Source organism: Eptatretus burgeri, chromosome 2, assembly GCF_056783735.1.
Source record: "Eptatretus burgeri isolate ZD-2024b chromosome 2, Ebu_testis_v1, whole genome shotgun sequence".
In the NCBI taxonomy this organism is placed as follows: Eukaryota; Metazoa; Chordata; class Myxini; order Myxiniformes; family Myxinidae; genus Eptatretus; species Eptatretus burgeri.
The window spans coordinates 6635605-6663284 of record NC_140962.1 but is presented as its reverse complement, the minus strand read 5'-3'; the positions used below and the strand labels follow the sequence as shown (position 1 = coordinate 6663284).

Genomic DNA, 27680 nt, shown 5'->3' with positions numbered 1-27680 from the left:
TATAATCAACCTCTTTGCCAAAAATTTTCAGCCCGATCCATCAAAAACTGTCTGACTAGTATGCAATCATGTCGCGACCACCCATGTCACCTACCGGATTGTTTGTATGTTTGTATGTAATGGACAGCTCCGGAGGCCAGAGGAGTCAACCGATTTTGATGAAACTTGACAGGTACGTTCATACCAGGATCGAGTTGTATGCTTTTTGAGCACCGTTGCTATGGACACGACCGTTGCCTAGCAACGGGACTTTGAAATTTTTGAAAAATCCTAAAAAAACTATTTTTTCGAAAATCAAAAATCGTCTTCCAGGCTTTTATGCGTACTATTATCAACCTCTTTGTCAAAAATTTTCAGCCCGATCCGTCAAAAACTGTATGCCGAGTATGCAATTATGTAGCGACCACCCATGTCGCCTACAGGCTTATCTGTAATATGTACATGCAGCACACTCATGGATGAACCATGTGGGAGTCAAAATGCCTGAAATGAGTATCATCTGCTGGGGAGCTTTTGTAATCGGTGAGGCCTTTATTTTTGAATCATTTAAGAGAACTTCAAAGACTAAATGCAATTTAGAAACATCTGAGGACATAAAGGAGATTTCTCGGCTTGTTTTACACAAAATAACCTGCAGAATTCAGCTCGAAACAAATATTGCATTCTAGGTTCCAGAAATATCTGTTTGAACACCATAACTTAACTTGAGGCTGTACTGCTCACACCAAAGATCATTAAGCAAAGCGAACCTATATCTTGTCCAAGTGCCTTCAAGTTCTCCAAATCATTCTCCATGGAGTTGGAGTTGTCCATTAGGAAGTAGAGGTCAATAGGTGCTTTTAGGTACTCAAAGGTCTTGTAATCAAATTCATATGAGTCTCCTGGAAAGAAAGAACGAAAAAGAACGAAATAAAGAAAACGAAAGAAGAAAAGATTGAAAGAAAGAAAGAAAGAAAAAAAAAAAAACAGCACAAGGAGGAATTAATTAATCAAATAAAGACATGGAACATCAGAAACATAAAGAAACGGTTTAAGTCACCATGCCTGTAGTATATCCATCTCATACATTATCCATTTTTCTTATGACATCTATTTCATTAAGTAACATCAGCAATTCAATTACAAACTTAAACACTGAATCGTTGAATAGTACTTCACTTGCACCATATTTGCATCCTCTCATGTACATATTACAGATGATCTCTCGATAGTGAGATCTGTTGCATCCAAATGCTTGCGCGCAGACAGGTAAGCTGACTGTCGTGGAGGATGCAGTTCCCCCTCCTATCAAAGTAACAATATGGCAGTTTTATTTGAACGAGTTTAACCACATTGAACAGAGAACCAGACCGTCGTCTGAGCAAGATGGAGGAGTATGGATGTTAACTTCTGGGTTTCAAAGTTAATTGCTTTTAAAAGATGCATATATTTTTGGCGAAAAGTATACAGTGTAAAAAAACAAGCTCAAATGAGCTGAGATCCTTGTCCTCTTAATGATGACGTCATAAAAACGAATATGACGTCATTGTGATGTATCAGGTTTGCGATAAATTATCTGTGCTAATGCCCGGCTTGATTCCCGCAAACAAAATTCAAACAGCTTGCCTAGTTTCGGAGATAATGGTATCGGCGATTGCCATTAGCGGTGAAATTATGACGTCAACTTTTTTTCTCAGAAGAATTTCCAAAATCGGAGATGGTTACTGCCTGCGCGTGGGCTTTCTGCATACACATGGCAAGTTTCACGAAGACCTGATGAAAACTCTGGGTTGTGAAACAAAAAATGTCAAAAATTAGGAATGACGTCATAAAAATTGATATGACGTCATAGTGATGCATCATATGTGCGGTAATTAATCTCTGCTAATGCCCTGTTCGATTCCCACAAACGGAATTCAAAAAGCTTGCCTAGTTTCGGAGATAATGGTATAGGCGATTTCCATTAGCGGCGATATTATGACGTCAACTTTTTTTTCTTGGAAGAATTTCCAAAATCGGAGATGGTTACTGCCTGCGCGTGGGCTTTCTGCATACACATGGCAAGTTTCACGAAGACCCGATAAAAACTCTGGGTTGTGAAACAAAAAATGTCAAAAATTAGGAATGACGTCATAAAAATTGATATGACGTCATAGTGATGCATCATATGTGCGGTAATTAATCTCTGCTAATGCCCTGTTCGATTCCCACAAACGGAATTCAAAAAGCTTGCCTAGTTTCGGAGATAATGGTATAGGCGATTTCCATTAGCGGCGATATTATGACGTCAACTTTTTTTTCTTGGAAGAATTTCCAAAATCGGAGATGGTTCCTGCCTGCGCGTGGGCTTTCTGCATATACATGGCAAGTTTCATGAAGACCCGATGAAAACTCTGGGTTGTGAAACAAAAAATGTCAAAAAAATAGGAATGACATCATAAAAATTGATATGACGTCATAGTGATGCATCATATGTGCGGAATTGATCTCTGCTAACGCCCTGTTCGATTCCCGCAAACGGAATTCAAAAAGCTTGCCTAGTTTCGGAGATAATTTTTTCGGCGATTTCCATTAGCGGAGATATTTTGACGTCATAACTTATTTTTCTTGGAGGAATTTTCAAAATCGGAGATGGTTACTGTCTGCGCAGGGTATTTCTACATATATATATGCCAAGTTTCAGGAAGTTTCGATGAAAACTGTAGGCTGTGAAACAAAAAAAGTCCACAAGAAGAAGCAGAAGAACAACAACGTGAGTAAGACTTAGAGATCCTCCACGAGGATCCAAAAAAAAAAAAACACCAATTACAAACACGAATTGAAAGACTCAGGATCATTTAACCAGATTCAGTGACGTAATGGTTAGAGCATCCGCTCTTCGAATGTGGGTGGTCGTCGGTTCTTTCACGACCCCGGTCGAGTCATGCCAAGTATTTTTAAAACGGTACCTGCTGCTTCCTTGCTTGACTTTCAGCATTAAAAACATCAGCTGAGGGCACGGATAAACAACCACGAGTTGGCAACCATTATACAGACTTGATGGCCTCCCTCTTGCATTGAAGTTCCTTCCAAAGGAACTCTTCGATTATAAAGGATAACTCTATCTGCAGAAGGTATCATACTCTCCGATGACCTGTATAATCTGGGTTTGGTTCTCAGTCAGACGATAAATAGTTATTATTTGCCTTACTGGCAGGGTGTTGCATCAATGAGTGAGTGTACCCTCTTTGGGAGTGAACGTTAAGCCAGCTGTCCCATCTAGCAGCGATCACTTATTGCCACTAAAATTCTGATAGCACTTTTCAAAGGGAGTCGGCCATTGTGTGCCAGTCTCTTGGGCGATTTTGAAATTATTGCCTTGGTGGATGGCTACTTCTGTACCACCCTGTCATGGGTAGGTTCCCAGCCAGTTTACAACTGTGTTTGGGCTACCTGATGCCACCAGAGGGTGTACGGATGACAACACCGACAATTATCAACATGGTTTCTAAATTAGCAGCAAGCCATTATTCCTATTGTGCACAGTGCTCTCTATAATTAATTTATGCCATAGAGAACTTTTTTTCCCCACTTATGACAAACAAAACAAGTCGATGGATGATGGAATGAATTACAACGATAGTTCACAAGAATCCTTAACATGCACAAAACCTCCCTGACAAACCTTGACAAATCTTCTTAATACCTGCCAACAGCTCAAGACAATCCAGTGATTGTATTCTGCAGAGAAAACACGGACATACATCATTTTGCTCAAAGTTCTGCAATATGTATTGGACGTTTCAATTCAGAGACGCTGCCAAGCCTGGTATTGGCTTAGTAGTTCGGGCGGTTGACTTGGGACCTCAGGGTCTTGAGTTTGAGCCCCTGTCGGCCATTGAATCAACACCAGGTGGGGTTGACTCAGCCTGTCATCTTTCCAAGGTTGGCGAAATGAGTACCAGTGTATTGGGAATAGGGGCATTGCAACAGCGGCATCGTCGCACCCTCATCCAATGACGATCCCTGCAGCCTTGTGCTACATATGGAGGAGGAAGAGAGATGCTGCTGAGTTCCGGCAGCTTAATTAATTATCTTGAGGGGAACAAAAGAAGGAATATTAGTTTCCGTGAATGTTAATGTCGGTCTAAATCAACGGACAAGAAAAATAATGTATTTTATCAACTGAGCGTTTTCATGATTATGTTTCTGGCCAGAGAAAATGAGGTGTGGTTGACATTTTGAGCGTTTATCTTTCCTCATAAAAATTTTTAATGGACGATTTTTGCTCTGACAGAGGGTTAACACCTGAACCATCAGCTGCACCTCATTTCCCACAGTTATAAGTAGTCCGTTTATGGAATTATAAACGACATTATTAAACGATGCACGTGCTACAATTCCTCCTGTCCTTTATCTCTTCCCCTTGTCCACAGCCAACTCTCTCCACTCTCTCTCACCACCCCCCACCTTATCGATATCCCTCCTCACACAATCTTCCCATCTCAGCAGCGGCCTACCTCTTTTCGTCCTACGTCGCTCCCTCAACCTATCGGCTTTCTTTGCCATTCTCACTTCCTCCATCTGCAGGATTGGATCAAGATGTATCAACAATCGAAAGTATGCTGACAATACTTCTCTGTTGGCAGAAAGTAAAATGGACTTGATGAAACGACTGCGGACAGTAAAGAAGGAAAGTGAAAAAGCTGGTCTTTATTTAAACCGAAAAAAAAGATTAAAATCTTGTCAACTGAGATGATCGACGTGTTCAGATTGGAAGACCTTCATGTGGAAATATTGGAAAGTTTCATTTCTCTGGGTTCTGAGATTGAAGTGAGTGGAGAATGTCATGGATCAATTAACAGACGATTAGCATTGTGGAGAACAGCAATGTCAGGATTGACGAAGATCTGGAAAAACAAAGATGTGACGGATACAGACCAAGAGAAGGCTTGTGAATGCTCTGGTATTTTCAGTTGCAATGAATGGATGTGAATCATGGACAGAGAAAAAGAAAGAAAGGAAGAAGATTGAAAGTTTTGAAATGTTGTGTTGGTGACGAATGTAAAAAAAATTCCATGGACTGCCTTAGGGAGAGGAGTGAGAAAGAGAAAGAAAAGGTGCTGATGGAGGGCAAGCAGAGAAGGGAAACAGTAGCACTCGGCAGAGCGCACACCTCTGCCAGACTGAACAGTTTATGTTTTATATCCCACTGATAGGCCGGATCTGCTCGCCTTAACCAAAATCTAATCAGCTTGTTCTTATTACCAAACTAACTCATCCACCAAATTTTGTCATAATCCGTCCACAACTTTTTAAAATATAATGCTACGTAACGTTTTTGGCCCAATCGCTCAAAAGTAAAGAATCACTCAAGAAATAAAATAAAAAAATCATATCCTGAACCGGATCCAGATCTTCACCAAAATCAAATCAATTCGTGCTTGTCACACACCCAACCTGTCCACCAAATTCGTCCGAATCTGTCCACAACTTTTTGAGATAGTTCACAGGTTCACAGGCTGACAGACGGTGGTGAAAACATAACCTCCATCCACCTTCAGTGACAGAGGTAATGAGGGGAGGTAGAGTACAGGGAAAAGAGGATGTGAAGCTTTTACAATTCACCAAAGCACTGCATGATCACAGATGCCACATGAAGATTCACAAATCAATTATGCACCTCAAAGCCAAGTTTAGCCAAGCAGGACTTTATGTTGGGCTAATATTGGCAATCACGATTTGCAAAGTACACCATATCCCACAGTTAATACAGGAACGCAACAAGTCCACCCACTTGTACGACAAAGGATCAATGCGTTTGGAAGACGTAGAAATTCACAGAATCCAGAAGCAAACATACAGGTACACGTTACATCCAATTTCATGATACATTTACCATCGTTTGAAAAATCAACTCTTCTTTTCCTACTTGAGAATGAGTCAGTACGTGTGAAAAATAAGTGGAAACACCAAAGTATCCTCCTGTTTGTTTGTAATCTATACACGGTGAAATTATACCTGGACGTAGCTTTACATTCATCCTGCTTGGGGATACTTTAAAATTCCTCGATTCCATCATCTTTCTTTCTTCCGTTTTCTGTTGATCATTCACATTGTCAACAAAACATCAGCATCAGATCCAAATCAATTAAACCTTCCATCATATTCAAAATCTAAGAAAACATGCATCAATGTGCCCTTCACTCTTTAGATGTCATGGCTTGGAATTACAGCTATTCCTATCATACTAAAATACACAAGTTGGTGTCTGTCTGTCTATTCTTTTGACCATGATACATTCGGTGGTTACTTATCCAATCTTAAACAAACTTGACAGGAGGACTAAGAGTCGCATGATGGAGAATATTGACATTAAAATCCAGTCTTATAATTTTTTCCTTTTTTAATCAACAAAACTATCAATCATTTGAGGATTATTATAGCCCATTTGAGGTGGAAAACATGCTAAAAAAGGGACAGCCAGTCATATTCATGAGGAATGTCTGATATGATTTCAAGTGAACGGAGCAAAAGTAAAAGAATGTTTCGATTCAAAGCACTTACTTCAAGGACTGTTGCACTTGATTTGATATTCGTAATATCCAGGCAATTCCTTGATTTTAACTTTTCAAAAGTATCACAACGCTGATGGTCATATTTCTGTAAAGGCCATCAGAAAAACACAAAAATAGCTTGAAAAGTATTCAAGTCCAGATCTTCCATACTACCAGCAGTTTTTGGCTATGTTGGAAAAAAGAGGGTTTGAAATACCAGAACTTTTATATTTCACACCAGAAGTTTCAATATGCATTCCTTTATGTACATATTCCTCTATTTTTTGATTTAAAAGTTACATCTTTTGTGTACTAACATTAGACCGGGTTGATGAATGGAACGCTGCATTCGAAATTCCATCTTTCTTCGTCAGTTTCCACAAGAGGTTTTGATTGTGACCCATCAATACATTATACGTATATATTCACGTCAAATCATATTTGTCTCGACAAATTGCAAATAAATTTATTTCTACAGTTACAATGCTTTTTTAATCTTTTCAACAAGGTTATGAAATGTTTCGCTACACTTATCTAACACATACCTCTCCTCCCTCCACTTCCCCCCTCCACCAAAAAATAACTTTCATATCTTCAAGAACAAAGCAAAATGGCAGTAGTAGTATTAAGGGTAAGCCTGTTTGGGCTTGTTGCGACACACCTCGTGAGAACAGTAAGCACATTCGGGGCTGAACTGCAAGCACTCATAACATGTCCGTGCATTGCTCTGGGAACAAATGGTTCCACCTGCAAGGATAGAGTAAATATGTCAGTCTCAATTTCAAAACGAGTAGCCAAAGAAAAGTGGTGAATAGTACACTGTATTATATCATAGATTTTTTTGGGTGCACTTAGGATAATTTTCTTTACAACTTGACGAGATTCCTAGTTTATCTGAGATAGATGTAAATTCCATGAGTTACAAAGTGAATTACTCTTTTAATCTTTCCTTACCCTGTTCTGTTTTTTTTCTTTTTTGCTGTTAATTTTGAAGCTTTATGTTGATCCTTGTGATTTTGCTTTCTATTATTATTGCTGGCAGTGGTTAAGGAAGCATCTAGTGCTTTGCCATATACCATATTTAAGACTGCTTAAGTAAATCAGATATCCAGTATTACATTGCATGCTCTGCATCTGTTCCAGAAAACCTGAACCCCATCTTGAACGATGGACTCTCCAGCAAAAATTAAATGAGCGTGTACAATGGTACGTTTCTTTTTATACTGATGGATTTTTTTTTAATACAGGCATCAAGACTAATGGAAGAGCAAAACAACAAATATCAATGGATCAACAGATAAAATGGGGCTAATGGGGAAGAGTGGGATGGCAACAAACTTAAGCACTACAGCACAAACAAATTGGATTTTAGAAGGGTGAAAACAGGGTCTTAATGTGTGTCCAACATTATTATTGGTCAATCCAAGATTATGTTTTGATGGGCCAAATATAATTTTTCTGAGTTGGAGTTTACTGAGACAAGCAAATAACTTGTCCACACGGATGGGTTAATTCCCATGGCGTTTGAGGAATATTTAATTGTAATGAAGTCCCCTCCCCCCCCCCACCCCCCACCATTAGAGCATGGTTCAGAGCACAAGCCCTATCTGCTCGCAGAGATCTTGAACCTCCAGTGAAGATGGTCTGCATTTGTGGGACCCCCTGATGCAAAAATTATATATACATCGGGTGATCCAAAATTATGTGCAACTTTTCAAACAGCTGTCACAATTTTACTAACGTGACCCTCTCTTTTATTTTCAGGTTGCCAAAAGAACAAGGTTTAAAGTTATTTCCCATGGAAATTTCAACCATGTTAAACAATTTATCTGTGCTCTAGCGGATGCTCAACTTAGAGACTTTTTGCGACAGTCATATGGTTCTACACAAAGGCAGTTTAGTAAGGTCAATCCAAATGCATGAATTGCACAATGCAAAGTCATTAAATGTATTCTTGAAAAGTTTAGAGACACTGAAAAGATCAACAAAGGAAACGGTGGTCGAAAACCTCCAGTGCGAACACCCGAAAAGATAGAGGCTGTAAGAGAAGCTTTCCAGGCTTCTTCGAAAAAGTCAACACACCAACTTGCACAACTGGTTGGAACTTCTCACATGGCCATTGGTAAAATTATATACGATGATCTGAAACTGTATCCATAGAAGATACAGTTACTGCAGCACCAGACTGAAATCAGCAAGAGGGAGAAGTTCGAATTTTGCACCGCCATTGCCCAGCAGATTGAAGAAAACTAGGATTTTTCTGGACAACATCTTCTTTTGGGATGAGGCCCACTTCCATCTCAGCAGCCATGTTAACAAATGGAACATGCATAAGGCTCAGCAATGGACGGGGCATATTAGTAGTGTACAAGTCAGGAGACAATTTTGGGATGGAGGAGTTACGAGAATATATTATTGCAGCCAGAAAAGTTTGCTGATAAGTTATCTTGCCCAGATAAAAGACAACCTCATGTCGATGAAACTCATATTTGGATGGTTTTCACAACACTGCCTGGCACATGGAGCCAAGCTGAGATGGGGACACAAAGTGAGACAAGACCTGAAGAATTTAATAATTGATGAAGACAGCTCACACTTTTTTGCAGAACAAAATGCAAAGAGGGGTTAAATGTTTGTACGAAGAAGAGAGTGGATATGGACAGAGCGAACCATAAAATAATAAAATGACCGTTTTCACAGCCATTTTTCCCTGCTGTGCAGGGGTTTGGCTTTTTCTTGAGGCAATGTTTTATGGCCGGATGCCCTTCCTGACGCCAACCCTGGTCGCCTCTTACGACACACAGGGATATGGTACACCTATTCTAACCGGGGCATACACCGGGACCAGTACACTGGCACTCATTTTGCCGACCTCGGAAGGATGACAGGCTGAGTCAACCCCCTGGTGTTAATTCAGCAGCCAACGGGGCTTGAACTCAGGACCCTGGGATCCCAAGCCACCATCCTAACCACTAAGCCAACACCAGGCTTACAGAGCAAACCATGATGCTGCTAATTGTGCTGTTGCCTGACAAGAACTGATAACGATTGCTCGTCAGACCTGAGACCCATATTTGTTGTTTGGGTGTCCTCCACAATTCCTGAGTGGATATTTAAAGATGACAGAGCTTATCTCTGATCCAATTTAGTCAGTGCTCTGTTGATGGCATTCTACTTTTGCAACTTACTATCAGTTTGTCTTGCATTGCAATTTCTTTGGGTTGGCCTCTGATTACCCTTGGCGAAGAGAGGGTATTGCGTTTGGATCTGTTTGTTCGTCTGTCTGTTCGCACAAAACTTCATGTTTTTCTCTGCAACCGATTGTCGGATTGAGATAAAATTTTCACCATAGGTGTGACGACTCATGCAGAATGGTTTAATGATCATTATGATGTCATATGTCACGTGGTGTGGCAGACATATTGGAAAAAAAAAAACTTTGGACCTTTATCTCTGAAACTGCATAAAGGAAAAAAATTGCACAAGCTAATAATAATACATAAAGCAAGTACTCTTCATGGGGAATGAGCGAGTCTTTTTATGACATCGTAATTGCATATGTAGAACGCTACATCTGATCGGGATGAAAATTATTGAGAGTCATCTTGGGATAAAATGGTCCAAAGAAAAAAATTGATTGATAACGTGATTCGGCAGCCATATTGGAAAGATAAAATAAAATAAAAAACCTGCAAAAATTTTCTTCTCTGAAGTGACTGAACAGATCAAAGCAAATATTTACATGTATGACTACCTATTCATGAGGAACAAAAGTTTCACACATATAACATCATCGGTCACATGGTTTGGCAGCCATATTGGAGGAGATGGGGACCAGGACCATACTCTGTGTAGAGCGTTGGTGCTGCTTAAGCAGTCTCCTTGGCTATTGGGCACAATCCTGGACGGGTCGCCACTCCGACACAGTATACCAGCATGCTGGCACTCATTTTGCCGACCTCGGAAGGATGACAGGCTGAGTTAAACCCACCTGGTATTAATTCAATAGCTGAGCGGGATTTGAACTCAGGACGCTAGCATCCAAAGCCCGTCACCCTAACCATTCAGCCAACACCAGCTATATTGGATTTACCCTATAACCTATTTTTGAAAATCTTCTCCAGAACGGCCTGACAGATCGAGGGGAAACTTCACACAAATGTTCCCCAAGCCTTGGGTGTACAACTTTGTTTAGGAATCATTGATAGGTCACATGGTTTGGCAGCCATATTGGATTGAAGAAAAATATTAAATAATGTTTTCTCTGGAACTACTTTATCGACATGAAACTTCAAAATTATGATCTAGTAGTGATGAAGAACACATGTTTTAAATTTCATCTTGATCAGACACATGGTCTGGCAGCCATAATTATTTAATTTTTTGATCTGGGTTCTTTTTGGTTTTTTTTTGTTTTTGTTTTTTAAATAAGGCTCACTTGGCTGTTGCTGGATGGGTTTGAGAGTAGAGGAGTAGCAGCTGAAATGTGAATCCTATCCAGATTTCTCCTGATGACTTCATCGTTGCTTTTTGCTTGTTTGGGTTCCTTCTGAAGATTCCGATGCAGGACTGCACCTATTTGGTCTTCCATTTGATTTGAATTGAATTTATTTTAATCTCATTCTGAATTAAATTTAATAATAATAAAAAACGTCATGGGTCAGAGTCAGGTGTCCAATCAAAGCAGGGTTGCATCAAAGTGGGATGTCTTGGTACCCGTCATCACTGCCAGCAATTATAAAGTGGCAGTTCTAATTATGTCTCTTATTAATTATGTAACACACCAGTACACAAACACCACACAAAACTACACAAACACCACACAAAACAAGTCCTGGCAAGGGTCTGCAATCTCTGATTGCTCTTTCTAGTTAACTTGTAGCGTGTCTATTTAATTGAATCAAAGTTGATCTCCTGGTCTGATCATGATAGAGGACCGAAGTACATGCCTGGTCCTGAGGTTGCCAACTGTTTTGTTAGACTTTTGTTGAACTGTTGATGTTCCACTGCACCGAATGAGATGCACAACTTTTAGCTGACACATCTGTTATTAGTCTGTCCCACTTGGGGCAATGGTTATATACTATACGAGCAAAGGTACCCGGTGTTGCCGGGCAATGCCAGGTCCCTACTACCACCCCTCCCACCCCCCTTGCATGCCTCCTACCACTCCATCACTCTCCAGACTCTCACCCCAACCCTTCCCCTATTTCCTTCTCTCCTTCCACTTCCACCCTTTCCCTTCCTCCTCCACAAAGGCACCCAGTGTTGACTGGGATCTAACACACATCAATTGGACGACCACAACGAAGCATATATTTGGAAACAAACATCACCCGTTGTTTCATTGATTAGAATACTAAGAAGGGGGGGGGGACAGAGGGGTGGGAGAGAGGGGGAGGGAGGGTAGGGGAGAGAGAGGAGGGGTGGGTGAGGAGGAGAGAAGGGGTTAGGAAAGGGGAGCGAGGATGGGGGTTGAGAAAGGAAGGGGGGAGAGTGATGCCTCACGACACATCGCAACACACTCCAGGAAGGATGGGTGTGAGGGGGGTGGTGGGAGTGAGAGAGAGAGAGAGAGAAAGAGATGGAGAGAAGGGGGAGAGTGAGGAAAGGAGAGAGAGGAAGAGGGGAGGGGAGAGCTAGGAAGGGGGGGGGAAGAGCAAGGAAGGGGGTGAGAGTGATGCCTCATCACACGTCACAATACACTCCGGATCACAATACACTCCAGAGGGAGAGGAGCGGAGGGAGAGAGAGAGAGAGAGAGAGAGAGAGAGAGAGAGAGAGAGAGAGAGAGAGAGAGAGAGAGAGAGAGAGAGAGAGGGAAGGGGGGAGAGAGAGAAATTGGGAGAGCGAGGTAGTGGAGGGGAGAGCGATGCCTCAAAAATAGTGGAAATTTTTCAGAGTAAATGAATTAAAATATTTTCACAATATTTTCCAATTCTGTTTTGAACTCATAGTTCACTTGTCTCGTTGCTTTACTCACTTTTCCTCCCGTTATGTTAATCGTTCTTTTAATTTAATTTATTTTGCTTTCCTAACTCCTGAGATTTGCCCATGGAGAATGCAGTCACAGCAGTGGGAGCCTTTGCAGCTATCCCGTTGGTTCATTACTTTTTGTTGCTTTCACACTTTCGGCACATTCCTTAAAGAGCAGGTTTTGGATTGCTGATGACTTTGCGTGATTCGAAGTTGGAAGCACATTAATAATCGTTGGGCAATTATTTTCTTACATTTGAAGCTCAAAATATGCAAAATTAACTTTTAAGTCAAAACTTTTGCAAGTGATCGAAAAACAGTCCGGAAGTTACCGAAGATGCTATGACATCATGTTCTCCGAAAACTTCGTGAACATTCGGAAACAGCATGTGAACAATGGCGAGATGCGAATCAGAGAGTGATTTCAGCGGCGATGAAATTGAGTGTTTTCATTCCGATATTGCCGAAGACAAGTCGGAGGATGATGGGAATTTATACTATGGAGTTTCTGGCCCTGAGCCATATAAATTTGAGCCACTTGCAAGTGAAAGAAAACGGCCTATTTCGTGTACAAGTGGCAGGACCGACTGCCAGCTCAGGGAGGACAGAAACCTCCCGTGGAGCAGAAGGGCAAAAGCTCGCTTGATCTTGATTTTCAGTATGAATACAGACCGTGAAAGCGTGGCCTCGCGATCATTTTGACTTTTTGGGTTTTAAGCAAGAGGTGTCAGAAAAGTTACCACAGGGACAACTGTCTTGTGGCGGCCAAGCGTCAATAGCGACGTCACTTTTTGATCCTTCGATGTCGGCTCTTCCTATCATTGTGAAGCAGAATTCGCCAAGCGTTGGATTGTTCATCCACTAACAGGGAACGTGAGCTCGCAAGAATAAGGTAAGTTTGGTGCAATTTGAGCTTTTATTCGTCGAGTTATGAATGTTTCAAGTTGAGGGCGCCTGGCGCGTATGGCCGTGGGCGCCTTGGCTAGATCTAGGCCGCGGCGCTTTTTCCACAAAGATGAGGTTTAAAAATCATTTTTCATCCCAATAAAGGTTGTCATCACATGCCTGACTTGTTAAGCTGTCGGATTATGTAAAGATTGTTCGTGGATGGCTGAATATTACGGTTTTATGACTGACAAAATAATTTTAAATAATGCCATGAATTCCTGTGGTGAATTGAGACTTTTGCTTCGATCGACGTTGCGGGTTAGTTTTAAAGTCAATTCAAATTCTGTTTTCGGTTTTTGCAGTGGCTTAGGATGCTTAACACTCGGTAGTTGTGAAGTTTGTAAAATTCCGATATTTTATAAGGTTTATGTTCGATGGCGCGCAGGGCCTAGGGCGCCTTGACTAGATGTTAGGCCGCAGCGCTTTTTCCACAAAGATATTGTTTAAAAGTTTAAAAGGCAGGGAAAATTCGCCCGTTTTGTTTGTACAAATCTTATCCACTGCCGGCGAATGTTTGATTCCATCGGGAATCGGTGGGAGCGATTACCCGTTTTCCAGCCATTTTCGCAAAACATGATGACACGTACGAGGCATGATGTACAAATATCCAAATAACTTTGTTCTACAATAATTCAAAATAAACTAGCATCCGTTGAAGACAAAGTCTTCGATATCCCCCGCCATAGTAAATGAGGACAAGTAGCAAAAGGCACCAGTTCAATTTATTCTTGATGTGTGTCCCAAATTTCATAAAGAAATAGTTAATAGTTTTGCAACTATGCTCTGGAAACAAAGGTTAACCTCAATTATTTCTTAATACCCAACTTGTTTCCATAGAAAGTGACAGAATTTTTTTGGGGGGGAAATCTCTAAATATAAAAAGGCACCAGTTCACCACTTGCTTGATATGTGTACCAAATTTCGTAAATATATCTTGAGGGGATTTGCAGTTAAGCTCCGGAAACGAAATGTGACGGACGGACGGAACCCATTTCTACATCCCCGCCAACTTCGTTGGTTGGTGGGGGATAAAAAAAAAAGCGAAAGAACGGCCCGCTCAACTGGACACTTCTTCAATGAAAGTGTGAGCTTCCGCTTTGTTTTGGAGAACATGACGTCACCATCCATACATATATGGCACACGGCTGTTTTTTTCAAAAGCCTCGAGAAATAACAACTTCGGAGTTAAATTTCATTAATTTTCCCAATAGTTCGGCAACCACAATAGTTTGCATCGAACTATTTAATGCACATATAATCATATTGATAAATTTTCAGAACATGTTTGGTGACCCGCAACCTGCTCTTTAATCTTTTCCTCATGCAATATAATTCTCCGAACAGTAGAAAAAGTTAAGTTTAATGCTTTGGCAATTTGTAAATGTGGAGAAGGAGGGATCACAGCCTTGCTTGCTTAAGTACTGTAAATATGTGAATACACTAAGTTATTAGAATCAATATTTTATTTAAAATTTCTGATTTCACTCTAGATTTCGACATTTAGTTAGTCCACAAGCTCTGATCCTCAAATCCAAAGACAGATTTTGATTATATACTTGAATTAGTCCGTGAGAGGACATCATGGTTCCAAGCAAGGCATTTTTGAGCAGGCCAAAACAAAAATGGTGTCTTCAGACCCCTGCGAGGGAGAGCGGGCTGACCAAGGATACACCTGTTTTTGTTTTTTTCATGATGAGATGAATTGTCTTCAAAGGGTACTGTGACAGGTACATTTGTAAGCCCAAGGTCACGCAAATTGCTTCTATGTGTTCTTCTTTTTTTCTCTGATTTCCTTCATACCTGTGTCCGACCTTCTTACCTGTTTGTCTTCCTACCTATCTCAGCTCCATTTTGGCAATCATTCCTCTCAAGACTTGGCCAACTCAGTTAGTGCTGGTAATTTCCAAGACATTATTTGTGATGAATGTTGAAGTCACTCAAACAGAATATGTTTTATGCTATTGCTTTCCTTATTATTATTTTTTTTTACAGCTTCGTCCAGGTGTTCCACTACCTGGAAGAATACAGCTGCTAAAGGAGGTTACAAGGAGATGATTCTCATGTCATTCTGCAGTTTAATTTGTCACCAGATTTCATATAGTCCTGTGGTGGTGTTGTTGAGAACTATCAAGGCCACCGTCACTCGAGAGTACATTGCTGTTCCTCTCCCACTGGTAAGTCTTTCCTGCACGACATACCTTTGGACAGCAATGGTAGATTCAGGCATGTTGTTATTCAGGTATATTTCATTAGAAACGATGTCAGGATATATTATATTACTCGACTTGTCTCGGAGAAAGTTCTTCCAGAATTGCCACCAATCCCAAGATGTTTGAAACAAGGACGTTGCAGGGTCTGGTCTTCAATTGTGGCAATCCTTGTCCGGTCTGTTGCCGTGTGATCAATCCCTTTACCCTGTCCTTCTTTCAAGTTATTTTAGCATGTTGTTTTTACAACAGAGTGACTTGCTAAACCAATTTGGAGGGCATGAAGGCTCAACCATGTGCCACATGTAGGCTACACGAAGCCAAGCAGGCTGATTATCTCTTCCGTCAAGATCATTAGGAGCCAATTGGGTTTTGACTGACAATGCAATAATGACATGTTCGTTTCCTTACCCGAGATGAAGCTCAATTTTGAGATGCTCAGAAATAAATTATTCATTCTGCTGCCTTCAGTGGTATTTGAATGCACAATCTCTAGTATAACAGTGCAGGGACCTCAGCACTCAGCCACTGCCAAAACTCGGTGTACATCATGGAGAATCAGAGCTGGGGTCACACCCTATTCTTCTTCTTTCGTACACAGCAGGTGGCTGCAAGTTGACATCAATGTCTTGCTCGGGGCATGCAGCAAACTTTGGCCGTTGTTCCAGTGATAATTTGCAAACTTCGTGAAGGATACACTCGATCATTAACGCCCACCTACTAATGCCAGGCGGGATGCCCAGTTTAACATTAATTTGAGGGATAGCACACAAAATAATGCCTTGCCCTGCATGTGAACCATCAGGATGAGAGTTTACAACTTGGTCGAGATTCAAACCCAGGCGAAACAGCTCAGAGGTGAGTGTGCAAACCACTACACGATCCTTTCAGCTGTGAATCCCACCTGGTTCTAGGACAAGTCCTGACTCATTTGTAGAACACCAACAACAAACAACAACAAATACAGCAATATTTTTTTCATGGCTTATATTCCAATTAAAATGTACAAAAGGAAAGTATGTTATTAGCTTGTGCAATTTCATACGTATTCTGCGATAGGTTTAAATGAAGAACAAGCTTGATTGAATTAGTCCACTTGAGCAGTTTGATGTCGTTAGTTAGGAGATGAAGTTCGTAACTAGGTGGACCATGACAAGGTTGTTATCTTTGATTTTCATCACTCAACCTACAGTTATAGTGTCCACATGATCATACAAAAGGTATAGGGTCTACATGAACTAATTAATGTCTGCCCTCTCTTGGCTCTGTCCCTTCCACGTTTCTCCAAGGTGCACAAGGTCTGCCAGTAACCCTCTTGTTAAACTCCCAAGATCCAGGCTCATTGCTCACCTCGACTCATTTGTTCCTCTTTTATTCTGTCCTCTCTTGGCTCTGATTGTGTCAACCCTCCCCACCCTCCCCCATTACAGTGACTGACACAAATACACACACACACACACACACACACACACACACACACACACACACACACACTTTTACTGTGAGTAAACTTGCACATGCAATCCTGCCAACTCAACTCCCCCTCTCCCACCAACAATACTCAACTTCCTAAATCTGTCCAAGCTTTAATTTCCCACTAGCCCCCCCCCACCCTTTTCCCGACCCCAAATCTGTCTTCTCATCCTCACCCTCCTCTCGGTTATAAGAGCAAATGGCCATTCCCCCATAAAAACAACACAATATTTAACACTTTCCCCTCCCCTATCATGCTATCGCCGACTTCACAGACACCCGTAATGGTCGCCTGTTCAACTCACAATCCCGCGAGATATGTGGAAACCCCATGGCATTACAACTCTCAAGTGACCCTGAGCAGGCTAACTGTGCCAATAAATGACCCAAAACCAATTATCTTCTTCCCGATGCATACATACACATCGTTAAAAGTAAATAATGACAGATTCGTTCTTTCACAATGTTATGAGATTCCTGGAAGTCCTCAACAAAGACCTTCATAATGACATGGGTTGTTATGGTCCCTGGTCTACAGGTAATGTGCTAGTTTAAGAGAAAATATTCGGAAATAATAGCAAGGACCTCTGTACCCCCTTTGACCCATGTGATGACGATTGTGAATATGGCAGCTCCAAAGATGCCTGTGACTTCACAAAGAAGTAAGCACCAACATGGCAGCCATCATATTGAAATTGTGAGTGGAGTCAAGCGAATTGTCTCACCAATGGGAGGAACTCACATGTATGCACAGCCGCAAACAGGGCTCCTTTCATTCGATAAAGGCCATATCTTTCTGAACATTTTGAAGTTATGCAGTGTATAAAATGTGCAGGTTGTGTAATGACCTACCAGAACATGTTGCTGTGAAGAACATGACGACAAGTCCTCCAATATTCAAGACCCTCATGCCTGTAAGGAGCAGAAACTGAATCAGTCAGTGGGAATTCAAGTACAGAACAAACATATTTCAAGCAAACATACTTTGTTTGTTATGGGAGGAGAAGAAAAAGTTTCAAGAAAAGCAACATCAACATTCATTATTTTTCTTCCACATGAAAAGTGTACTGCATTCTGTTTCTAATTGGACACAGCTGCCATAGAAAGGGTTCAGCATAGAAAGTAGTCGCCATAGAAAGGCTGCTAGACTGATTCTGCAGCTAGCTGGACGAAGTTATGAGGAGCAGCTGGAGGAGACAGGACTTTATCACGGAGTATGGTCGTACTCCATATGTAGGGATGGCACGGGATTTTAAAAAAAATGGCTGTCTTTTCAAACACATACAAAATGATGTGCTTACAAAATACTATGATCAGAAAGGAGGCCATAATGAAGGACTTTGATTGAGATGTTCAAGATAATGAAGGGTGGAGACAAAATAAGTTTGCAAGGATTTTTTTTTAGCAGAATAGACAGTGATAGGACCAGGGACCATAGACTAAAGGGTAAAGAACAGGAGCATTTGGGCAACAATAAGGTCTTTCAGTCAGAGTAATTGATGCATGTCCCCTCCCCCCCCCCTTGGGGCTTGAACCGGGGGTGGAATCCAAAAAACCTTTCCATCCAAAGTATTCAATGTTGATTGCATATGCAAAGTTTCATTTTGAAATGTTTCAAAATATGACCTTTTGATCCTGCTCCAGATTGAGGGAACAAAACTGACGCTGCTCTCATATCTTCTTACCATGTGGTGATCATAACTACCAAGTTTGGTGAGTTTCTGCCCAACCATTTTGGAGGAGATCACCGGACGGACAGACAGACGGAGCCGATTACAATATTCCCCTGTTTTTTTTTTTCTTTTTTCAAAAAGCGTGGGGATAATAAGTCGAAATTGGAATTTGATAGGTACCCAGATTCATTGGAGATAGATGGACACAGGGATATTGGCAGAACATGTAGGTAGCTTATGTGTCGATGGTTGATAGTATCTGGTGTTGGTGTAGCGCAGGCATGACGGACTGAATGGCCTCCTCCGATGCCAAAGTCCCTTATTGTTCATTGTTAATTTTGTTTTGCAAGAGTCTAAGAAAATTAAATAACCTGTGAGGCATGACAGGATAGTTCAATAGGTATCATGCTCACCAAACAGTTTGTCTGATGTAAATATAAGCAAAAGTTATTGGCACCTTTGTCAAAATCCTATTTTTTGCCATAATGTACAGGGGCACTGCATCAGATACAATCAGTGGGTCAAATTGGTGATTTAATCTCGGTGTAATATGCATTTGCAAACGGTGAATGGAGTTCCAATGAGAAATGATAATTAGGTGTCACGGAGTGGGCAACTCCATTCGGATGATTTCAAACATGGCCATCATCTGGCAGACTATTAAAATCAACTCCAGGGGTGGGGGGGGGGACATCCCTGTGCCACATTGATAGACACACAATATGTGACTCTTTCATCAAACAAAATTTCAATGTCAGGCAAACACCGATGCAGTTTGTTGAGCATTGCATTCCATGGGATGACAAAGAAGAGCGACAGCACACATTCTTTTCTTCAGTGTAGTCAATGTACTGCTTCACAGCTGAGCATATTGTCATCATCAAACATAAAAGAAGAATGGGTATCTTCTGACTGTCTCGCTTACAGTCATCACCCTTTCTGCGTTACCCTCCCTTCCTTCCTTCCCAACCAATCGCCATGCTCCCGACATCCCGACACACACACACACACACACACACACACACACACACACACACACACACACACACACACACACACACACACACACACACACACACACACACACACACACACACACACACACACACACACACACACACTGCCTCTCTTTTCCCAGCACTGTGTCCCAGCACTGTGTCCCAGACTTGCATCAACTTTCAACAATTCAAATCACGAATCCATCATCTAGATCTCATCTAATTATTACATTTTCCAATCTTCTTAAGTACGTGGCCCATTAAGAGAAAAGGCTGGACTACTTATCTGCATAAAAAGTCAAGGCTCGTGGAAGAGCTAGAATACAGAATAGACCAGAAGAACATAGTGGGAACGTGGGAAACACACCAACAGTAAGGGAGAATGGACATGGGGAAGAATGGGATTAAAGGAAGGGGGAGGCAAAGGCAGAGGGGGTGAACAAGTTGGATGCAAACTCAAACATATTAAGTGGGGGATGGGGGAAAAACTGGGGATGAAACAGGAATGGAACAAAGAATGAAAGATGTGGTGAATATGGGAGGGGGGGGGGACAATAGCCTGAAAAGGAAGGGTGGGCTTGAGGAGGGTTTATGAGGGTAGAAAAGATGAGTATGGATGGGAGATGACCTAAAGTGGTGATGAACAGCTGTGGTGAAGTTCTAGAGGGAAGAATGGGATTGAGCAGACTGAGGAAGGTAGTTGCACAGGTGATAGAAAGACGAACAACAATTGGAGGTAACCAGTGAGCCAGAATTTTTTATAGTTTCATCAGAAGTGAGTTACTGGCGGACCATGTATGCCCTGCAGAAACCTGGAGAGATTGGGATAGTTGGGGTGGGAGGGGGGGCTAGGAAAGGGCTAAGGGTAAAAGACTACAAAGAAGGTATGAGAAGACAGAAAGGCCACTGACTAGTTTACAATGTGAGCATAACAGGCCCAGCGACTCAGCTTCATCACGGAAGATTCCAATGACTTTGAGGGCGAGCCTTGGTTTCCACGGCATCAAGAAGCACAAGATGTGTGGCAAGGGCACCACCCCAAAAGAGAGAATAATACTCCATCAAGCTGTGGATGAGAGCCTTGTACGATGATCAAGGTTCAGATTTGCCAAGGAAAGACTTTTCACGGTGAATGATGTCCAGTGGGCGGCTTGCTTTGGAGGCCAACTTGGAGATATGGTTTGCCCAAGAAGGATAATGGCTGATGGTGAGGCCCAAAAGTTTGAGTAATTGAACTTCAAAAGTTTTATAAAGGAGGTCGATGGGGGGGTTCACATGAAGGTCATTTCTGGGAGACCGAGTGAGAGTGTTCGATATGTCGCAGTCGAAGGGTATGCCTCCGCTCTCCCGCACAAACACTTGAGTATTGACATATTTGACCCTTGACCTTTATCATATCTGGGCCAAAATCGAATCAGTTAATTACCCTGTCTAACTTTACCTTTGTACCAAGTTTGATGAAATTCTCTCCAATATTTCTTGAGTTACGGTGTAAACAGTAAAATTTCAGAGTTTGACCTTGACCATTGAACCTTGACCTTTATCTCATGTGGCCCAAAAATCTAATCACTTAATTGCCCTGTCTTACTTTACCTTTTTACCAAGTTTGATGAAATTCTACAATTTGCTTCTTGGGTTATCGCGTAAACGAAAATCCGGACGGACAGACGGACGGACGACCCGGAAACATAATGCCTCCACACCAAGGGTGCCGATAGTGCGACAGGTGCCGCACCCTTGGTGCGGAGGCATAAAAATGGTTCTGTTTGAAAGCTAATGTTTGATTGACTTGGTTGAAAAGCTGATAATCGATTTAGTTGAACAAAAATTCATGGCCGTTTAACTTTAAGGTTACCTGTTTTAAAAGCTGGTCTTTCCAGATGGAGTGAAGAAGAAGAAGAATAATAGTGAACGCAGTGAGCTTCATACTTAACGCATGCACATGAGAGAATAGGAAACAACAACAACAACAACACAATACCCCTGCCTATTTGGAATCCGTGTCGTTAGCTATGACCTTTTGCTTCCGGTTGTTGATAAACGCTGTGCGGTGTATAAACACGATCGGGTTTTATTTCTATCTTGTGAATATTACTTAACGCGTGCACATGAGAGAATATGAAACAACAAAAACAACACAATACCCTGGCAATTGTGAATCCGTGTCGTTGGCTCTGACCACTTTGCTTCGTTTTTGTTTTGTTTCTGGTTTTTTTTTTGTTTCCGGTTTTTGTCATGGGGAATGATCACGGACTTCTTATAATAACCTGGACCAGCAACGGCCTCTGTCGACTGAAGTCAGAGGTCGACTGAAGTCGCCATGTTGCGTTGCCAATCCGAATTCACAGATTGAATGTATTAATCTGTCCTGAATTTCTCGCTGGAAACAACATTTTTGTACAGCTTAATAAGAAGAACAGGATTTTCATTTCACTAACAACAGTCTCCGCCACCCATTATCACTACCAAGCTAATATAAGCTCTGCAGCACGAATCAATAAGGTGAGTGAGTACGAGGTGTCACAATTCTCATGAATGATTATCATATCATATGTCATATGATCTGATGATAATCAATGTAATGTGTATAGCTAACCCCCTATGGCCTATAATATTTGTATTATTATAGGCCATAAGGAAGTAGCTTTCAGCCACCATTATTGCCACCACATGCTAGATGGACGGCTCCAAAGAACACCTCGATGTGGTCCTGGCTGAGCTTATATGTAAGCAAATACTTTAAAGATTAATTTTGGGGCTGGTCGTATGTCAGATAGAGGTTTTTAACGCTTACGATACAAGTCAGCATCCCAATAAATGCTGTTTTAAGTCTTCTCTTTGTTATGAGTTGACCAGAAGTATTAGTCAAGGTCGTGAGATAATTACTTGTCTTTTCCAGGAATGGTGAAAAAGCTGCCTCGCGAGCAGGATGCATCGGTGCCTTGTAGTTGCGTGCCAAAGGGTTCCTGGAGTTCAACAGATCGAACAGTTGATCCAGTGTGCGGATGAAGATGCAAGTTCCCTCACTCCCTTGAAATTCAGGTAGTTTCAACTCTTCGCGGCAGAACTCAATTGCATCCGCGACACTTGAACGCAGCGTTTGAGCAGCCGTATTAACTTTCATTATATTTGTCTTTCATTCGATATGTTTCCGACTAAGTTTGTTTGCCAACCGTAGTCCTTCCTGTTTCCGCAGTTCATACAAGTTTTCTATATATTTCCAGGAGATGACCCTTTGAGAACTGTCTCTCATCGTCTTCAGTGTGCCGAGGCAATTCCTTGCAAGCTTTAACATATGACACGCGTTGAGGAATGCCCAAACGCGCTTGTGAGGATCTGCTGGGTGAGGGAACGACGAATTCATATTATCCGGGTTGATACTTGCGCCCAACTCTTTCAACATTGTCAAATGCGCTGAAGGCCCGTCACAGGTAAGCGAGATGACATTAACTCCAATTTCGTGTAGCTTTAGTAAACACTGAGACACAAGATTGGCCTGTTCTTTACCAGTCAAACCATTGATGAAGAAGTGGGCGACTGGAACTTTCCGATGATCATTCACCGCGACCAACATAATTACTAAAGCGTTTTTAGCAAGTGGCGCGGTATTGCCCAGATTACCTGCTCCAATGTCCCCACATCCTAGCACCTTGTCACCAGACATCTCTACTGATTCCATCAGTGACATTTCGTCCAACATTAGGGCACATAGCGTACTCCTATCCTCTTTAAATCTCGCCTCTAATGCGTCAAATACTACCTGGTTGAATCCCGGTGATCCGTCTATGGCACTGTACCAGGTTCGGATCGTTGAAGGACTAGGTAGAGGGAGATTGAATACCTCGCGTACATAGTCGTAGGCCTTCGCAGAATAGAAATTTAGCGTGAGGGCGAATGACTTGATCACAGTATCGTATTCTTGCCTGGATTTCTTTCCGCTCGCCTGATTCTTTAATATTCGACTCGTAACCGCCAGTGGTACCCCAGAAAATGTCGAATTCAGTATCTCGACACAATTTTCCAAAACCATCCCTTTGTTTTTTAGTTCTTCAACGACAGAGCTTAATTTCTCTACCTTTTTCTTCAATCTTCGCGTTTTCTGCTGCGTAACCTTCAGTTTTTTTCCTCAGGTTCTCAATGGTCTTGGTTGCCGTACCCAGCTTCCGTTTCATCTTACTGGGACTCGGATCGGCGCAGTGCGTGTGGTCTGCTGAAGTCGACGGGCTTGGTGGTGAATCTAGCGCAGCTGTGAATTTTGGCTCTGGGGCAAGGTGTCTGTCAACCGATGGTTTCCGATGTATCGGTTTCTGTGTAGAAAAATAACATAATTAATATCGGATCGAAATTTCGAATTAACTGATGAACAGAAAACTGATAATTCACGGAAATTTTAGTGGTAAATTCAATACAGTGCGAACCGCTTGATAGAATCACAATTGGAGCACTCTGATTCAGGATTCCATTTATTTTAATTGCATATACACTATACAGGATGTCCATGAAGTTTGAAAATTTGCGCTAAATTTGATTTCCATGGGAATTTATTCATTTTATAAACATTTTGAATGTGGATGAATTTATAAAATTAATGTGTTAGAATTAATTTTTTGGGCACAAATACAAAATGACCTGCATCGTCTGACACAGTCAGAATCGTACAGAAATTCATCGAAAAATCCTGGCAGCAAAGGAGGTCGTTTTTCCGGGTATTTGCACCCAAAATCAATTCTAAAACTTTTATAGATTCAAAACAATTTAATATGTGTCAAATAAATATTTGTATCAAATAAAAATATATAATATTTGTATCAAATAAATATGTATTTCTTTTTTAGTGGAGACCATTGTAATAAATCGTGTATACTAACCTTCTGGAGATGAGGTGGAAATTTGAAGACGCTTGGTATGATGCCTTGTTTAAGCCGTTTCGTCTGGCCTGTACTGTCATAGGACAGTTATCATTGGAAATTTTTGTAACTTCGCATATCAGAGGCCTATAGAGGTCCCTTTCAGCACATAAAATTTTGAAGGTCAAGGTCACTTTGTTGCGAATCAGGGGAGTCGACGAAACCCTTATTTTTTTTAGTAATTTTGATCGGATCGTCTTCAAACTTCATGGGAATATAGTTCATGGTCTGGCGCTCAGCTGATTAATTTTTGGTGGTGATTGGCCTTGACCTTCATTTTTTTTAAATCTGTAATCACGTATAAATCACTCTGCAGAGCACAGTTATCATTGGAAATTTTTGTAACTTTGCATATCAGAGGCCTATAGAGGTCCCTTTCAGCGCATAAAATTTTGAAGGTCAAGGTCAAAGGTCAAGGTCACTTTGTCGCAAATCAGGGGAGTCGACGAAGCCCTTATTTTTTGAGTAATTTTAATCTAATCATCTCCAAACTTTATGGGAATGTAGTATATGGTCTGGCGCTCAGCTGATTAGTTTTTGGTGGCGATTGGCCTTGACCTTCAAGGTTAGCGCCTGAGGTCAAACATATTTGACCCCAAGGTCAAATTTTCAAGTTTTAGGAACCATATCGTGTAGTACCGCAAATTGAACACCTCGATGAGTGCTTTCTAGATATGTCAAGCTTGAGACATTATGACGTCATTTGGTGACGTTATGAGGCAAACATATTTTCATGGTTACTCTGTAGAACGATTCTCATCGGAATCTCTCGTAGGCAGATATTCCTCAAGGAGTCGCTCCTGGTGGATAGCAGCTCTGTTCACCTCAGTGTGACCTTAAAGAAGTCACACGTGGTCACCTTTTGGCAAGATACGGGTCACCCTGCGGGTGACATTGGTTTATTTACATTTTCTTTCAAATTATTGACTGTACTTTGCCATCGTTTAAATTGTTATACTGGCGTTTAGCGTTTAAATTGTTATACTGGCGTTTAGCGTTAAAATTGTAACTTCTTAAAATAATACTCTAAAAATAGATTGACGATTGAAAGAGAAAAAAAAGCATCAATAATCGCATTCTTACTGATGAAAGGTGCATGTGGAGCTCTTCCCAGACTTATTATTGCATCCGAACGCCACGCACTGTGGCATTTTTACGTTTATCGGTTCAAAATACTGGCAAAATAGTTAAAACTCTTAATGCATCTACAGGTTTTTTGAATTGCACGCAACTTGCGAGTGGCAACGCAACATGGCCGCTGAGCCATTTCCGGTGACTTCAGTTCTCACTGCTGCGAGTAGATGGTATTGCTGGTCCAGGTTATTATAAGAAGTCCGTGACAAGTTATAGGTAAAGTCAGAAGCGAATGTAAGAAGAATTCTACGTTCACTTCCAGTATTTATTTTTTTAGATGAGATCCTGTTCTCGGCGGTGTAGTTGTTGTTGTGACGGTAATGTTGAGGTAATATTAATTTTTTTAGATGAGATCCTGTTCTAGGCGGTGTAGTTGTTGTTGTGACGGTAATGTTGAGGTAATTTTTTTTTTCAGACGACATCCTGTGCTTGGCGGTGTAGTTGTTGTTGTGACGGTAATGTTGAGGTAATATTAATTTTTTTAGATGAGATCCTGTTCTAGGCGGTGTGGTTGTTGTTGTGACGGTAATGTTGAGGTAATTTTTTTTTCAGACGACATCCTGTGCTTGGCGGTGTAGTTGTTGTTGTGACGGTAATGTTGAGGTAATATTAATTTTTTTTAGATGAGATCCTGTTCTAGGCGGTGTAGTTGTTGTTGTGACGGTAATGTTGAGGTAATTTTTTTTTCAGACGACATCCTGTGCTTGGCGGTGTAGTTGTTGTTGTGATGGTAATGTTGAGGTAATATTTATTTTTTTAGATGAGATCCTGTTCTAGGCGGTGTAGTTGTTGTTGTGACGGTAATGTTGAGGTAATTTTTTTTTTCAGACGAGATCCTGTGCTTGGCGGTGTAGTTGTTGTTGTGAAGGTAATGTTGAGGTAATATTAATTTTTTCAGATGAGATCCTGTTCTAGGCGGTGTAGTTGTTCTGAAGGTAATGTTTGTGGTGTACTGGCATGCGTGGGCAGGGCACAATGCGGGGAGCGTTGTGGAGGCGTGGAGGAGTGGCTTTGGTGGTCACGTGTCTGCAAGGGATATAGGTGTTCGCGCCGCCTGAGGAGTCTGTGTGTAGTCTGTAGTAGTGTGCATTCGGACAGGCAATAAACAGAGTTCGACAACCCTCACGACTATCCGAGTCCTCCGGCCCTCCGGACACTACAATGTTGAGTAAATTTTTTTTTTTTCAGATGAGATCCTGTTCTCGGCGGTGTAGTTGTTGTTGTGAAGGTAATGTTGAGGTAATATTTATTTTTTTAGATGAGATCCTGTTCTAGGCGGTGGAGTTGTTGTGAAAGTAATGTTGACGAAATTTTTTTTCAGATGAGATCCTGTTCTAGGCGCTGTAGTTGTTGTTGTGAAGGTAATGTTGAGGTAATATTTATTTTTTTTAGATGAGATCCTGTTCTAGGTGGTCTCGTCATTGTGTAGGTAATGTTGAGGTAATATTAATTTTTTTAGATGAGATCCTGTTCTAGGCGCTGTAGTTGTTGTTGTGAAGGTAATGTTGAGGTAATATTTATTTTTTTTAGATGAGATCCTGTTCTAGGTGGTCTCGTTGTCATTGTGTAGGTAATGTTGAGGTAATATTAATTTTTTTAGATGAGATCCTGTTCTAGGCGGTGTAGTTGTCGTTGTGAAGGTAATGTTGAGGAAATTTTTTTTTCAGATGCGATCCTGTTCTAGGCGCTAGCCTGGTGTTGGCGCAGTGGTTAGGGCAGCGGCTTGGGATCCAAAAGGTCCTGAGTTCAAGCCCCGTTGGGCCACTGAATTAATACACCAGGGGGTTGACTCAGCTTATCATCCTTCCGAGGTCGGCAAAATGAGTACCTGTGTACTGGGCCGGTGTAT

At 41.4% G+C, this 27680-nt stretch overlaps 1 protein-coding gene across 2 annotated transcripts in view; it reads right to left on the bottom strand.

The window, feature by feature from the left end:
- Positions 1-27680, bottom strand: part of ITGB4 (integrin subunit beta 4) — a 185265-nt gene that overhangs the window by 152000 nt on the left and 5585 nt on the right. For both annotated transcript variants that reach the window (XM_085861673.1, XM_085861666.1), the window contains exons 2-6: positions 17972-18031; positions 7177-7262; positions 6526-6621; positions 5980-6058; positions 750-881 (exon numbers count right to left, since the gene is read on the bottom strand). In XM_085861673.1, coding sequence (XP_085717799.1) covers positions 750-881; positions 5980-6058; positions 6526-6621; positions 7177-7262; positions 17972-18029 — 451 coding nt within the window. In that variant the 5' untranslated portion in view covers positions 18030-18031. The remainder of the gene's footprint in view (positions 1-749; positions 882-5979; positions 6059-6525; positions 6622-7176; positions 7263-17971; positions 18032-27680) is intronic.